At 36.7% G+C, this 17,876-nt stretch overlaps 1 protein-coding gene across 2 annotated transcripts in view; it reads left to right on the forward strand.

Annotated features, from left to right (window-relative positions):
• Nucleotides 1-4,889: 4,889 nt before the first annotated feature.
• Nucleotides 4,890-17,876, forward strand: part of COLEC10 (collectin subfamily member 10) — a 41,268-nt gene continuing 28,281 nt past the window's right edge. The window contains exon 1 of one of the 2 annotated variants that reach the window (XM_077847049.1): nucleotides 4,890-5,273. In XM_077847049.1, the coding sequence (XP_077703175.1) occupies nucleotides 5,126-5,273 (148 nt within the window). In that variant the 5' untranslated portion in view covers nucleotides 4,890-5,125. The remainder of the gene's footprint in view (nucleotides 5,274-17,876) is intronic. The other variant, XM_077847048.1, reaches the window with a different exon arrangement.

The following is a 17,876-nucleotide window of genomic DNA, read 5'->3' on the forward strand; positions in this document are numbered from 1 at the left end:
CAGTTACTTCCTTTATGACTGTTATTAGCTGCTTTATTTCTTTGGGTTCTCCTGTGTTGGATGTGCAAATATTTACAATTGTTGTATCTTCTTGTTGCATTGTTCCCTTTATGATTATGTAATGTCCTTGTCTCTTGTTACAGTCTCCGTTTTAAGGTCTATTTTGTCTGATAAAGGTATTGCTACCTCAGCCTTCTTTTCACTTCCATTTGTATGATAAATGCTTTTCCATCCCTTCACTTTCAATCTGTATGTGTATGTCTCTTGCAGACAGCATGTAGATAAAGCTTATTTCTTTGATCCATGTTATCATCCTGTCTTTTGATTTAGTCCATTTACATTCAAAGTAATTATTGATAGATAGGTACTTATTGCCATTTCGTTACTTGTTTTATGATTGTTCTTGTAGTTCTCTGTTTCTTTCTCTCATGGTTTGCTGGTTTTCTTTAGTGATATACTTAGATTCCTTTTTCTTTATTTTTTTTAGCATATGTATTATGGGTTTTGATTTGTGTTTACCATTAGATTTGCATACAATATCTTATAGATAGTAGCATATATTGTTGATATATATATATATATATATAGATACACCATTATATATATGATATATATACATATTGTTGTTTATATATACCATTGTTGATGGTGGCTTAAGTTTATTTACTTATTTTTTTTAAAGATTTTTATTTATTTATTCATGAGAGACACAGAGAGAGAGAGAGACAGAGAGAGAGAGAGAGAGGCAGAGACTAGGCAGAGGGAGAAGAAGGCTCCTCACAGGGAGCTTGATGTGGGACATGATCCCTGAACCACTCCCTGACCCAAAAGCAGATGCTCAATCACAGAGCCACCCAGGTACCCTGATGGCTTAAATTTAAACCCTTTCTTTACCCCTCTTCCAGCCCCCACATTTTAGGTATATGGTGTCTTACTTTACATCCTTTTATTTTGTGAATCCTTTGTCTGATTTTTATAGATACACTTAATTGTACTGCTTTTGTGTTTACTACTTTCCTTACTCTTGCGTATGGTCTTTTCCACTCTTTTCCACTCTTTCCCTTTAACATTCCTCATGGGGCTGGTTTAGTGGTCATGAATTCCTTTAACTTTTATTTATCTTTGAAACTCTTTATCACTCTATTCTGAATGATAGCCTTACTGAGTAGAGTATTCTTGGTAGCAGGCTTTTTTTCTTGCAGTACTTTGAATATATCATGCTGCTCTCTTCCGGCCTGTGAAATTTCTGCTGAAAAATCAGCTGATATCCTTCTAGTGTATCCCTTGTATGTAATTTTCTTTTCTCTTTTGACTTTTAAAATTCTCTTTATCACTACTTTTTGCCATTTTTAATTATTGTGTGTCTCCTTGGGGTGATTTTGTTGGAGGCTCTCTGTGCCTCTTGGATCTGGGTTTCTATTTCCTTCCTCAGATTCAGGAAGTTTTCAGCTATTATTTTTTCAAATAAATTTTCTTTGCCGTCTTCTCTCTCTTCTTCTGGGATCCCTATAGTGTGAATGTTATTATAATTCATGGTATTGTTGAATTCCCTAAGTCTATTTTCATTTATTATTATTATTTTTACTCTCTCTTGTTTTGCTTGATTGCTTTCCATTACTCTGTCCTCCAGGTTGCTTATCTGTTCTTTGGCTTCCTCTAGTCTGCTATTTATTCCATCTAGTGTATTTTTAATTTTAGTTATTGTGTTCTTCACTTCTGATTGGTTCTTCACCTTTTCTGTTTGTTAAGGGTCTCACTGAAGTCCTCCATATTTTCCTCAAGTCCACTGAGTATCTTATGATTATTACTTTAAGTTCTATATTTACATTTAGCTGGAAAGAGTCTGTTCTGCTAGTCTTTGGGTCATTTTCTGGGTTATTTTCACTGATGTTGGTGTTTTCTAGGTGTATCTTTGGACAAGTGAGCTTAAGGTCCTCCTACTCTGCTGTCTTCCCTGGAAGTCTCTATGCTTTGTTGAACTGGAAAAAAAAAAAAAAAAAGGAGAGAGAGGGGGAGGGAGAGGGAAAGAGAGAGAGAGAGAGAGAGAGAGTTAGAAATAATAGGCATAGGATACCCCAAGGAAAAATACTAAGGACTATTATTTGCTTCAAACTGTAACCAAGGATTTCTACATATAAATGTAATGAATGTATTTCACTATGTGTCAGGGAACTCTTGACAAAGAAATGAAAGAAACAAAATAAATTAGGTTAATCTAAACAACTTAAAGAACATCTAGAACTTCAAAGAATCTTAGAATTCAGAAAGTACATTAAATATCAGGTCTAAACTCACTTTATATGCCTTATGGCATTTGAAGTTGAGTGATTTGCTCTATATCATTTATCTGGTTATGATAGATATGGAATTTGAGTTTCTCACACCATTCTATGGATTCCCACTATTTTCCTATCACTGTTGATATGGCATATGCAATCATTTTGATGTTTTAAGAATGTGTGAAAATTAATGCATCTTCAAACCTTGAGCCTATCCACCTTTATGGAAGGTAAATAGCATTTTAAAGCAGGAATTTTGGGAAATAATTTATATTTGAATTTTTTGTTCCTTTTTCAATTGGTGACTTTTAATCAGGATTCTCCAGGGAAATAGAACCATCAAGAAATATTTATATCAATATCTATATCTGCATATATCAATATATACATATATCTATATCAAAAGAGAGAATGATCTGTTAGAAGAAATTGACTCACATGATTATGGAGGCTGAGAAATCCCATAATCTGCCATCTGCAAGCTGGAGGCCCAGAAAAACTGGTGGCATAATTTTGGTCCAAGCCTCAAGGCCTGAGAATCAGGAAAATAATGGTGCTAAGTTCGGTCCAGGTCCAAAAGCCCAAGAACCAGGGAAATGATGCTGTAAGCTCCCCAGTCTACGTTCAGGAGAAAGCCAAAATCTCAGCTCCACCAATGAGGCAGAGAGGAAATTCTTCCTTCTTCTACCTTTTTGTTATAGTAAGACTCTCAATGATTTGGATGAGGCCAACCTAAATTGAGGAGCAAAATCTGCTTTACACAGTCTTCAGATTCAAATGCTAATCTTGTCTGGAAACACTCTCATAAACATGCCCACAAATAATGTTTTGGCAAATATTTGGGTACCTCCTAATCTGGTCAAATTGACACATAAATTTAACCTTCACAATGATCTCAAACAATTTGCTAAATTTTTCTGAGCCTCAAGTACTTTGTCTGCAAAATGGGGGAGTTACTATCCATTCCACCAGGTTATTTTAAGGCTTAAACAAGATGCACTTAAAAGATCAACCCTATTTTACACATAATGACTATTCAATTAATGACAGTTCTTTTTCCTCCCTCTCTCTGTATTGCTAATAAAAATATCCAGTTACATTATACTAATAGCCTGTTATGGGTTGAATTGTGTCCTCTCAGACAAAAGAAAATTCATATGTTGAAATCCTAACTCTCAGTACCTCATAATTTAACTGTAGTTAGAGATAGATTGTTAAGAGATAATCAAGTTAAAATGAGATCACTGAGGGGGAGGGGCGCTAATCCATTATGAATGGTATGCTTATAAAAAGGGAAATATTTAACACAGAGAGACACACACAGATGCACACAGGGAGAATGTCACATGAAGACTGGAACTGTGCTGTCACAAGCCAAACAAATACCAGAAATTGGTAGGATAGGGGCCTGGAATAGATCCTTTCCTGGTGTCTTCAAAACAAGCATAGTTTTGCCAACACTTTTTCCAGCCTCCAGAACTATGAGACAATAAATTTTTGTTATTTAAGCCATTCAGTTTTTGGCACTTTGTTACAGCAGCCCTAGGAAACTAATACACCTGTATTTCTTAGATTGATGATTACTTATAATGACATCTCTTAGAAATAATTCTTCATTAGCCCTTATGAGGATATATAAGGTCCTTCTTTTCCAATTTCAAGGAAAGTAGATCTAAAACCCCTTCTAGCCTAACTCTTAGTTAACATGCCTCTCAAGAGTAGAGAAGGTAAGGCATCTTTTATTATATGTGATTCTAGTTCTAGTTTTTTAATATCCTACTAAACCTAGGCTATTCATACAGGTCATGGGTTGATGGAATAGATAGGTGGATGGATGGATGGATGGATGGATGGATGGATGGATGGATGAAGAAAGAGAGATGACAGATGATAGATAGAAGATAGAGAAAGGAAGAATGATCTCTATTTCTATTCCTGTATATATGTCTATATCTGCATCTCTATTATCTATATCTATCCTGCTTTTTAAGAAACATAAAAACATAAGCTTCTTCCCCCCATTTTATCAAAAACTTGCTACAAACATCATTTTAATAAAATGGTCATGTCATACTCTCTCATATGTTTGTATTTACTATGATTTGCCAATCCCAATGCATTGTTAGGTGATTGATGTCCCTTCCTCTTTTTACCATATTTTCTTAAATAAAACTTTGTCCACATTTCAAGATATTTTCTTAAAATAGTGTACTAGAAAAGCAATCACTAGACCAAAGGCTATAGACATTTTTTAATATTCTTGATACCTATTGCCAATTGCTTTGCAGAAAAACTGGTGTTCTTTCCTTTGGGATTTAATCCCAAGACAATTCTTTGTAACAAGAGAAGGAAATAAGGTCATGAAGAGCAATGGGAGCACTAGCATTCAGCTGCCACAAACAGGTAATGAAATTTCCTTATGAAGAGCTCAAAGCCCTGCATGGTGTATCTATAATATGCAGGTAATTCAAGCAATCTCTGGCTCAATCTTTCTGGAACTCAACATACAAATGCAATATGGGATATTAAATTGTCAGCTCATGTACTGAGCAGAAATCATCTCTATCCTCTCCATTCTCTGGGTTGTTTCTTCTCGAGTGTTTAGTTCAGCGATAATTTCCAGTAAACTGTTGTCACTTGAAAATAAACAGTCTGGACAATGTATGGTCCATTTGGAATACTGAGAAAATAAACAACCTAGGATATGCTTCCTACTTGTCTATGTAGCCCTTTTTGGAATGTGTGCTCCAGATACTTTACTTTTTTTCTTTGAAGCAGAAGTTTTATTTAAAATAAAGCTACTTATTTGGTACTCCTGGGCAATCCTCCTTTGAAGAACCATAGCAATGAGTGGCTTTGGAGCCCTACTTCGAAGAAACCAGTTCATCCTTCTGGTGCTCTTTCTTTTGCAAATTCAGAGTCTAGGTCTGGATATGGATAGTCGTCCTACCACTGAAGTCTGTGCCACACACACAATTGCACCAGGACCCAAAGGTGAGGAAAGAAACAAAATGTTCATAAATGATAAGTGAACTCTCTTCTCTCCTCCTTCAACCCTATTGTAACTCTCGATGACGTTCTTTTCTCCCTAGCGTCCTTTCCTTCTATTTTGGAAAATCAATGGCCTGTTATCTATTTAAAAACCTTCCTTGATGTTATTAGGTAGGAGAATGCTGGGAGGGTGTAGAACTCACCCAGAGCAGGGGAAAATTCTCTTCTCCCTGCTGTCCCAGGGAAACATAAGCTGAGACTTTAGCCTTTCAGGAATACTTTCCTTAAGACCATCTCTGTTCTTGGGCTGATTTTATTCCAATGCTTTTCTCAACACTGATTTTGGTAAAGTTGCCAGGCAAAAGCTCAGTAACAAGAAAATTAAATCTCTCATATATTTCATAAATTAGTGGGCTTCCCATGAAAAAGAGAAATTTTGTCAAGGTTGCAGGTAGTGTATAAATGAACAGTTATTTATTGAAAGTTGAGTCTTTGGGCCCAAGTGCCTTCAGCTGAAGGATGATAGAGTATTGCAGAATTTTTTCAAGTAGAGCCAAGGTCTAAATGTGCTTCAAGCAACTGGTTGATAAAAAATGCTGCTGTTTTCCTGGTTTCAGTTCTGACCCTTTTGTTCTAAAAGTGGTCACTGCAGTGCAAATTGGTGCTTCCGCATTAGTAATTCATGTTATGTTTCTCCAGGCTATAGGGTGGAAGAATTGCAGCTGCTTAAAATTTTAAGTAGAAAAAAAGGGTCTTTCAGAAAAAGCAGAAATACATCGTCTTATGCTTGTCAGTTATTTAAATGTGTATTGCTTAAAGTGCATTTTTCTTAATCAGTGAATTAATTTCCTCCTAAGATTGCAATCCAAGCTTTAACCTTTGATACCATAAAATAAATGCAGGGAGGAACAATGAGACCTTGGGGCTTCCAAATAATTTCTTGGGTGAATAAATGAATAATGCAAGGGCAAATGTTCAGAAAAGAAAGTTTTGATTAGAAATAAAAGTATTTACTTAAAACTATTATTGGACTTTCCAATAATGTACAGATAACTTTGTGTTATTCCTGGGGTATCATGGAAAATGCTGAAAATTAAAGTTTTCCTTGTCCCTGCAAATGAGAGAGTCCATTTGGAAATAATACTGTTAAACAATTTTCCTTGCCGAGAACTACAGCTTTCAAGCTAGAAGAATGCACAGAGTTTGTCAAAGTAACATCCAAATTATCATGCATTCCAGTACCACAATTCTATTTATTCCAATTTGGCCAAAATATATCGAGTACCTATTAAGTGCCAAGCATTATTTTAGGCATAAGAGATGCATTAAATAACATATATTAGTGCCATAAGCAATAAATAGAAAAACTTAGGAGGGAAGAGTGGGCAATTAATTTTTATTAGATACTAGCAGCCTGTTCGTCACGGTCTTCCTATTCCCATTTCTTTTTTTTTTTTCTTTGAGATTTTATTTATTTATTCATGAGAGACACAGAGAGAGAGAGAGAGAGGCAGAGACACAGGTAGAGGGAGAGGGGCAGGCTTCTCGCAGGGAGCCCAATGTGGGACTCGATCCTGGGACTGGGATCACGCCCTGAGCCAAAGGCAGACACTCAATCACTGAGGTACCCAGGCGTCCCAATTTCTTGATGTAAAATGTTCCCCTTCCCACTAGAAACCTTGCTAAGATTTCAAACAATGTAAATCCTTCACTCTTCCTGAGCCTGTGTTCTCTAGAACCCTGGGGTTCCAGAACTACGTTCCTAACTAGGACCTAGCATGATTTTTTCTTCCCCCAGAGCCTGAGGGCTTTGCATCAAAATGAATTCTAAGTTCCCTTCTTATTTTTTTTACGATGTTATTTATTTATTCATAAGAGACACACAAAGAGAGGCAGAGACACAGGCAGAGGGAGAAGCAGGCTCCATGCAGGATTATGCCCTGAGCCGAAGGCAGGCGCTCAACTGCTGAGCCACCCAGTCATTCCTAGCTACCACTTCTCCTTGTCTCTGCCCTACTGGATCCTTTCCCATTAACCAGTCTAAATTCTTGGTATCTGGCTTTAGATCAGTCTACTGTCTCCATTTTACTGAAATCAGGGAGGATGTTGTAGGTCCTCTGTGGACAGATACATAGTTAGCTCAAAGAAGGAAACACTCAATTGAGAGTGGGAACTTGTGCACAGAAAAAGGCAGTTAAAACCTGAATGCCCGCTGCGTTGATCCTTTGTTAACTGAGACAGATCAGACATGAGGAGAACCAGCTAGGAAAACCATTAAAAATGGGTTTTATTCTGTGCCTGTATGTGGCCAAGGTCATTTTGAAAAATGCTTCCCTACTTGCTCGGCCCAACAAACACATGCAGATCAAGGAATTCAAATCTTCAGGTTCAAGAACACCCACGAAACTGCCTGAGTTATCAAGGCCATGCATATCTGTAAAGCCACCAAGTATTTGAAAGATGCTACTTTAAGCAACTTCCGCCATTCGGTCATATGATGGTAGAGTTGCCATTGCACAATTCCAAACAGGGGCACTGGACACAGGTTTGGTGGCACAGAGTGCGAGCCAAAGGCCAATGCTCAACCACTGAGCCACCCAGGCATTCCTAAGTTCCCTCCTTATTAAAGACACTCTACAATTCTGGAATGTAATGTATGGAATACCTTCTACATCTCAGGCCTCATCTTAGGTGCTAAAGGTTTCAAATTAAAGCACTTATCCTAGAACATGTTTACATTTCAAGCTGGATATTAGATTGCAAGCTGTTGGACTCAGGGCTCGGTTGACTCAGTTTTTTCTTTGCAAATTGCCTATATTCATGTGCATGGAGCAACATGTGTATCTCCATCACCGCCTCTCTGCCACCCTCTGCACTGCACCATGCTAGATGCTGTGCCTACAAATGAAAAAAAAGAGTTAGTTTTTGTCATCTCTCAAGACACAAACAGCCGTCTACCCTATTTCATTCCTGAACATAATAGCTCCTCCCTACCTCTGAACAAGGCAGATTTGCATATTTATTTCTGCAAAAACCAAATACTAACAATAAAGAAAAACAAGCTTGTTGGCGAAGGAAACATTTTAAAGGACTGAATTATTGCTTCTGTTCAATATATTTTTCCTACAAGCAAGCTGGTCTATCATTTTTCTCTACAGCAAATCACGTCAATACTATAGTTACCAGTACTGTGCTCAGAAACTTCTAGATACTCTGAGAAACAATAAAAGGCGTTTTCTTTAAATGCATTTGGAAGGCTGGGAACTAAATAAACTATTTAGAGTTGCAAGAGGAAAACAAGTAATGCTAACCTGTCATATAATATATTGTCCAATATCGACTCACCATTTTTTACTGCATTATTTCCCAAGCATAAATTGGTGGGAAGAAAGACATTGAATTCAATCTGTTTGATCTCCAGTATGCTATAAGATATATTTGTGTTTAGTTCCTTTATTTGCAAAGTGCTTCATTAGAGAACTGTTTTAAGAATAATATAAGCTAATAAATGTATACTTTAAGCAGTGTAGACATCATAAATAGATAATTAAATTCTATTTATTTTCCCTTCTTCTCCTTGTTTATCTAAGTCTGTTGAGTAACAATGTTGGGGTTAAGTAATGTTCCAATTATCAAAACTTCTCTGTTGAAAGCCATCTTTATTTTCCTTTCTATGCCTAAATTTATTATTTTATGCTGTTTAGTAGAAAATGTCTTTCCCACCTTCCTGGTTTCTTTATTAAACAATTCGTGTAAAATTCTGACCTCTAGTGGTTTTACTTGAAAACAGCAGTGGCAAGAAATTTTAACAAGAAATGTTCAAAAGAAATGTAGAAATAATAAGAAATATTTGAGTGATGGTTCATAATTTCGAAAGTATTTTCAAGTAGATTATCTTGTTTAATTTTCGCAATTGCCCTATGTGACAGCAATTACTTTAAACTTAAAAGATAAGGAAACAATCTCAACGAGGCCAAGTAGAACTGTCAAGGTCTCTCACATACTTAAAGAACAGATACACAATTTTAACTTTAGCCCTGGCCTCCTGGCTCCGGGTCCAGTACCATTCCATGACATCTGCTGGTTTCTATCAGAATCAAGTTTGAAAATATAGTCTACTGACCCCTTTGTGATAAGAAATGGATGCAACGATGCCTAAGAACATAATGTTCATGCAACCTTACAGCTCAACATTGTACTGGATATTAAAATATGCTGAAAGTAATGATATCCCTCCTTTTTGATAATCAACTCCATTACTTCATTAGTTTGTTTGGAAATTAAAGATATTTTGCCTTATTGCTTATGTTGGATTCCATTAGCTTCTTTATTTAGGAGCTATTTCCCCCCAATGACTTTTGTGTGTGTGGCCTAAAAGCTTTTTTGTAATCCATCTGGCTTCTCTCTACTTCTCCTACATCAAACTGCTTTTCCACTTGTAGTCTGATTCAGGCATTCTTGCTTTGTCTCTCATTGTTAGCCCAATATCTTTGTCCTTGATGTTTCTTCTGTCTGGCTCAAACTTACCCCAGGACAGATCTCCCCAAGGATCATTCCTTCTCCTCATTTACATTTTAGCTCAAATGTCATTTGCATGGTAGGGCCCTATCTGATACCCCGTCAGTCTCTGGATCCTAGCAACTGGCACAACTTGAGTTATTTCCAGGTAACTTCTCAGCCTCCAGTGCAAACAAGCCTTCTCCTGACTTTCCCAAACAGATGGCCAGATATGCCAGGGAATGTCTGGATCATTTTCACAGCCAAATTGTAAGTCTTACTACCCATAATGTAACTATCAGAGATAATTTGGTTTAATACTAGATGTTTTTACATTTGTTAAAGCTGAAGCCCAGAGAGGTAAAATAACTCGTTTAGGTCACACAGTGATTAACTGGTGGCAGGGCTAGAACTGGAACTCAGATTCCAATCGCCAGGCCAGTCATTGTTCCATTCTGCCATTTAAATCATCATCCTCATGTTTTATCATTCTCATTAAGCATGAAATTATTCTTCATTTAATTTTATAAATTAACATTAGAAAAGGAGTTCTGTGAGGTCAATGTATAAACATGGTACAGAATTGTTTTAGCTCGGTCACCTTGATATAAATTAAGTTGCTAATTTCTTTCTGGCAGCTTTATCAGAGAGGTTAAGCAAGTAGGTATTTTCCCAAGACCTTTATATTAACTGTATTAATTCACTACCTTCTTTCATTGAGAGTTTTAATATGTATTTTATGCATAAAGACAGACCAAAAATTTAAGTGGCTTGACCAGGGTGCTCTGGACCATTTTTCTTTTCCTTTTTCCTTTGGGTAGATGCCAAGAAAGCATCTCAAGGTTAGACCAGAAAGGGAAGAGTAAAACTCCAGTCAATCAAAGTGTGAGCAAAGATGAGTCAGGGGGTACTGAATGATAATGATAAAAAATATTAGCTTGTTTCATTTTAATAAGGATGTATTCTTTACCCAAGCCACTCCTTTACTCAATTCCCTTGCACAATAACTTGCCTATCCATCAGTCACCACTAGGGCCATAGTAGTAAGTACTTGCATGCTGGCAAAGATCATGGACTTTGAATTTGAGCTCTGCCACTTACCTGTTCATGCGACCTTAAGCCTTAGTGTCTTCATTTTTTAAATGGAGATAATGCTTAATTTGAAAATTAAACATGTGTAGCATATGACTTAGGTCTCCTCATTTTTCCCATTAGCTTCCATTTTTTTTTTTAATATTTTATTTATTCATGAGAGACACAGAGAGAGAGGCAGAGAAACAGGCAGATGGAAGAAGCAGACTCCATGCAGGGAGCCCGACATGGGACTCGATCCCGGGACTCCAGGACATGCCCTGGGCCGAAGGCAGGTGCTAAACCTCTGAGCCACCCAGGGATCCCCAGCTTCCATTTTCCGTTACTATAAGCTCCCTCTTTTCCCACATGCATAATGAAATGCTCACAGACTGTAAAGTTGGCTCCTCAAGTAGAAATCCATCAGGGATATACCCACCACCTTCTGCTCTTTGATGCAATTTCCTGCCTATTGTGATCCCACTGTGAAGTCAACTTTTATCAGTAGTTCACAAACCTGAGCCTCCTCTTTCTCTTCCCTCCTGTTGCCTTCTTTCCCTTGTTCTCCAACTGAGCCTGATGTTCTGTATCAATTAAATAGGAATAATAACAGTATAAATAACCCCAGGGATGTAATGGGGTATGAGTTAAATGAGTTAAAACCCACAAAACCGAACTTTAGTTTTCTTTTCAGTAAGAAAAGATGGGATAGGTGTGACTACTTCATAGGGCCATGGTGAGAAGAAATGAGTTAAACCATACAAAGCACTTGGTATTGTCCTTGACATATTGCCAAGGACCCTTTAAGTATTCAAAAACCATGGATTAGCAAAGCTCAAGAGAAAGAATGTTTTCTCTGCTTTTTGGTCTTTTTTTCTTCCTGTAAGGAATATTTTCCTGTGCCCCGGAAAGGCAGTTTTGTTGGCCTTGGGTCATCGATCATATGTGTAGGCCAGACACCATTTAAGTCTCATGTTTTTTATTCATGAAATTCTACTTCTGTTAGAAATGGTGTTATTTGGCCTTTTTCATCTTTTCTGAATATTGCAATCCATAACCAGTCTGTCTGGTTTTTTTACCACATATTTGATCTGCAATATTCTATAATTTTACAAAATTCTTTTTTTTTACAAAATTCTTTAAATTATATTCTAGAGCATTCTCTGATCTTTTATAAATTGTAATTATAAATATGCATAGTAAAAAACTGACACTCAGAGACTCAATTGAAGTAGTATCTGAATAATTTAATTGTTTTCAAATTATTTATTGTGATTGTTCTTGATTTAAAAATTCTAGACCATCATTTCAGGTCTCTTGTGGCCACTTGACAATACTTGTATCTGTTAAATTATAGGAGTCTTTAGAATTTACAAAGGGTTTATCAGTTATTTTTCTTTTTTTTAATTTTTTTATTTATTTTTATTTTTTTAATATTTTTATTTATTTATTTATGACAGTCACAGAGAGAGAGAGAGAGGCAGAGACACAGGCAGAGGGAGAAGCAGGCTCCATGCACCGGGAGCCCGACGTGGGATTCGATCCTGGGTCTCCAGGATCGCGCCCTGGGCCAAAGGCAGGCGCCAAACCGCTGCGCCACCCAGGGATCCCTCAGTTATTTTTCTTTAGCTCCTTTGACATACTATAGGAATCATTATTCCCATTTTAAAAAGGGAGATAAATAAGTAAATAAATAATAAAGTAAAGGAACTAAAGCACACTACTCTTGCCTGTAACCCTTCTGAGGGTCATTTATTTGACATCAGCCAGGGATGAGTGTATATGCGAGACATTATAGTATTGAGTGCAGTCAAAAATAGTTTAAATGTTGGTGTTCTACCTTGCTTGAGATAAACAAAAATCTAGAAGAGAATTTTGGACCCCCCGCCCCCCCACCCGCTTCATACTACATGCTGAGTGACCAAATAGCCCCTTAGTCCAACAGGAACTTGGGAGATGGAGTGATACAAGTGTGACAATATGCTGCAGACCAAAGTCAAAGTCCCCAAAGAGATGGAGGGACTTGGATATATTACAAAGGAAAGTATCTAGAATGGATTTATCCTAGCACTTGAAGAGCAAAGCTAGACCATGCCACCAGTGATCCTGCGGCAACGTCACTAGTGGCCCATAGACACAAACCAAATACACTGAAATAATGCTCATATGGAGCATACAAAAGCAAGGGATATGGCCTTCTTTCCTAACTTAGAGGACCCTGATGGGAGGCAATGCAATGGTAGTATTATTCTAAGATGACCCAACCATGCTAATGTGGAACTCTCTCCTGCTCTCTCTTCCTGATGCTCTAACATTTTAACTCTGCACAGATGAGAGTATGCAAAATTAAAATGCTCAGCATTCACTGATGCCAAGGTATTCCTGCACCTGCCTACAAGGCTTTCCCATTGAGAACTGAGTCTCCCCCAAATCTATTATTTTACTGCCTGTTTTCCTGCATTCCTTCCTATCTTACTTTTTGGAATTAGAAATACATGCGGGTGTGGGAGGTTAGGGCACAGTACTGTGCCATGTCAAAATGCATCACTAATGCAACAAAATGATTGACATCACTTTCTAATCATAGAGACCTACTGTTGAAACACGGGTGTCCGGTGGAGGAAAAACTGAGTGTTATTCTGCCTCCTTTTAGGTAAATAGAATCAATTTTTTAAGAACATAGAGCATAGAATGTTTTCCCTATTCTAGCCAATGGCTTCATTGTAAATGGAAACTCATTACACTTTGTTAATCTAATATTCCTTATACTGTGGATTTTCTTTCTTCTTTTTTTCTTTTTTTCAGTTTTCATAAGCATCCTGTAGAGGTTGTAAGATTGTATCAGGTCTGACTAGCCAAATTATAAACCAGAAGAGCCAATGGAAGTCTGAGTAGGAGAATGAAGCAACTTAGACTTTTTTTCAAGTAGACAAATCTCTTGGCTGAGTTGAAGATAGGCTAGAGGACTGAAAGGATGTGAGAAGCTCCTGGTGGATCATGAACTAAAAACAGGAGATGAATTAGTGTTGTTGGGGTAGGGAGAAAGGGGTGGGATTAGAGAAAGATTTCAGAAGTAAAATTGGCAGATTACAATGAGTTCTGAACAGTTTGAACCGCCTCTGGACATCCAGATGGAAAAGTCCAGCAGGCAGTTGAAAATAGATACCGTAAATATTTTTTAGGCATTTCTTCTCTACAAAAACAAATAACACTATTTGTCTTGACTCATGGTTTTTATAACTTGTCTCATTTAGTGGACTCATCAGGGACGACTCTGCTATTCTCACAGATAGGTGGGATGTCCATGGATTGGGATGTTGGAATATAATCATAGTTATTACTTATAATGCTATTCGTTTTCTTTACATTAGTTTCTGCCCCACTTTGTACTGAAAGGAATTTTAGACAGAATATTGTGTGTTACATCTACAGAGTGTTGTAAACGTTTTAATGCCAGAGGCACAAATCTCTGGAAGCAAAAATACACATTGGCCAGGGAGTTGCAAATCTGCACAGCCATGGTATGTGCTAAAAGGGGTATTGTCTGCCCTTGGCCTCTTCTTTATCCCTCTAATTTCTAGTGCCTAGAAATTCTGGGTGGCTGTTGGATGATAATTGTTATAACACAAATTTCACAAGCGCTCACGGCATTCCAGGCACCATTTGACGTTTCATATGCATTATCACATTTACTTCTCTCAACAACACTGTAAGGGAGATATTTCACTACTCTGATGTACTAATAGGGGACTTCGACTTATGGAATTTAAGGGGGTTGCCAGTGAGGTCTCAATGGAGCTTGGACTTGAACTAAGCCCTCAGATCCCAGATCTTCTGCTCTTAACAATTGCATTATATTGCAGAAGCACGCCACTTCTTCCTAGATGGATGGAGTTCCTCTTTGCATTTGTTACTACTGACTTGGCTGTGAATGCATTTTAATAATGAGTGATATGTGCAGGAGGAAGAAAACCTGCCCAACAAATCTTAATATTGTATTTTTCATTAAGTACAATGTTAGTTTTTTTTTTTCCTCCCTGTTGCTCAGACATGGAATGACAACAAAAGACTTACAGGTTCCATGTAGTAATTCTTAAACCAAATAAACCTGCAAAGAGGAGGTCTTTGTAATTCAAGTAGGAAACACTGCAGGATCCTTGAAATCCACTTTTCTTTGCTAGGTTATTCAAAAAGTAGCTGCAAGGGGAGTAAAGTTTATGGATCTCTGAAATTGATGGAGCACAATAAAGGGATTGGTTGACGTCATGGTCATACACATCAACAACCTGGACTGGATCATAGGAAGCACCCACTAAACATAGTTGTTTTATTAGTATCATTGATATTATTATTAGATAAATTAATCACAATAGATGTCTTTACCTATTGTATTTCCTTGCCTTGTTTAGCATATTTAGAGAGGAAAAAATTTTCTATTCTATTTCCTTATTTGGTACATTATCTTGTCATTTGAGGAAAGAGCAGTATAGATGAATAAAAGCCAAATCTCCTCACCAGGGAGAAGGAAAAAGAGCATTGATCTTTTCAAAAATCCCACCTTATTAGATGCCAACCACACACATGACAATTTCCTATTCATAATGCTCATAACATTTATAAGACCTTGTTTGGTGTCTCCTTCCTACCAAACTTTTAGGTTTAGATCATGTCTGGTCTGAGACAGTGCTGTATGCCCAGGACTGAACAGAGGACTTTGTAGCTAGTAGAGACTCAATAAATATTTGTTCAAGGAATGAATGAGTGAGTGAGCAAATTGTGAAGTTTTGAGTAGCTCTTGAGAACAAAGTGTAAAATATTTGCCCTCAAAACAAGAAACTTACACTATAATTAAGTAGTTGACATTAATACAAAAAGTTAAATAACAGTGCATTTTAAAATAATACTCCAAGGCAGCAATTAGAGAGTAGTAACAAGGAACCAGATGGTGAATTACCAAGGAAATAATTCTATCAATAAATTCAGAGAATTTAGAATTTGAGACAAGGCTAATTGGTAAAATTTACAAAGGGAGAGAAGCTCCACAGTTTCTTTACATTATTTATGATATATTTTTCAAATTGTAAGAGTATTTCATGATTGTTTAAACATATAGCATATGTACTACACTAAGCAAAATAAGTCAGAGAAAGAAAAATACCATATGATTTCACTCATGTGGAATTTAAGAAACAAAACAGATGAACATAGGGGAAGGGAAGGAAAAAGAAAATAAAATGCAAACAGAAAGGGAGGCAAACCATAAGAGATGTCAAACTCTAGGAAACAAACTGAGGGTTGCTGGAGGGGAGGAGGCAGGGAATGGAATGAGTTTCTGGGTGATGGGCATTAAGGAGGGCATGAGATGGAATGAGCACTGGGTGTTACATGCAAGTGATGAATCACTAAATTCTACCCCTGACTAACAATACAATATTTGTTAAATAAATTTAATTTAAATAAAAAACTAATTAAAAAATATAGCATGTGAAAATATGTGCTGAATAAAGATGTGTAAAGAAAATGCTAATGATCTCACATTTTACTGAGACTCTTCCCTTTCCACACCCACTTATCCCATGTAACCATCATTAATAGCTTGGTATTAACACATTGCTCTATATTTTTCTGTTTATTCTTTCTTCTAAATAGTATCATATGCATATGACTCTCCAAGAGACTTTCTTTATATAAAATGACATGGAGATCACGTCTTCTTCAGAGGTCTTTCTAAACACATTATTTTTCATCAGTTTCATGATGATACACTTTCAGATTGTGGTTTTTGTTTTTGCTACTACAAACATTCTCATATATATAAATATGCACACACATATATCTGTTAGTCCTTTTTTTTAAAGATTTTATTTATTTATTCATGAGAGACACAGAGAGAGAGGCAGAGACATACACAGAGGAAGAAGCAGGCTCCCCGCAGGGAGCCCGATGTGAGACTTGATCCTGAGATTCCAGGATCACACCCTGAACTGAAGGCAGACGCTCAACCACTGAGCCACCCAGGTGTCCCTATATGTTAGTTCTTAAAGTTATTCCCATGAAATAGATTCCCTAAGGTAAAATGGAAGATGTGGATTCTTTATTTTAATCCTTATTGACAGACTAGCTTCCAGAAACACTGTAGCAATTCATGTTGCCAGAAGCAATGAGTGAGTACTTTCTGCATCTATGGCATCTTTGAATGCTGTAGTCTTTTTAAATTGTTACTAAGTCTGATGGCAAAATATGATATAGACATTTCCATATATACTATTTTTCTGATGAGTAGTGAGTATGGGCATTGTTCATCTATTATTTATTATTTATATTTTTAGATCACCTTTTTATTTCACTTATTGTCTTTTTACAAAAGCTTTTTGCATGTTAAGAATATTAATCATTTTTGATGTCTTAGTGTTTGATTTTTTCCTTGTCTGTCATATATTTGTTTACAAACTCTATATATTGATGTGACTCCTTTTATCATATAGAAACTTTTAATTTCTTATATGGTCAAAGATATCTTTCTTTTCTTTTATAACTTCTGCTTTTTTTCCTCCAAAGAGATGAGCTTCAAACAGAGAGAAAAGCCTTTCAATGGAGGCATGAATTGAAAGACATTTTAATGAAAAATGAATAAACAAGTTGAACAGGAATAGAAGATTATGAAAGTCAATGTCAGAAAATAATGCTAGAAAGTTCTACTGATGCCCAGTCTGTGAAAGTCCAAATGCTAGACTAACTCGATTGGATGTGGCCTAGAAATACAGAGGAACTGCTGAAATGTTTTGAATAGGGCAGTTTTGTAATGAAAATGTGATTTTTATAAAGATCAGTCTGCAAGATGATTTGAAAAAGTGAAGCTCAGATATAAGGAAATCAGTATTTCAACAGTTGTTCATTGAACAGACACTATTCTAGGTACTTGGAGTCACTAGTGAATAAAACACCATGAAGACCATGTAGGGGCCACCTGCAAAGACTAAGGGCTGGAGTATGAGGACAGAGAGAGATAGAATAAGAGGGAAAAGAAAGGAGAAAAAG

The sequence above is a fragment of the Canis aureus genome, chromosome 14 (genome assembly GCF_053574225.1).
Source record: "Canis aureus isolate CA01 chromosome 14, VMU_Caureus_v.1.0, whole genome shotgun sequence".
Taxonomy (NCBI): Eukaryota; Metazoa; Chordata; class Mammalia; order Carnivora; family Canidae; genus Canis; species Canis aureus.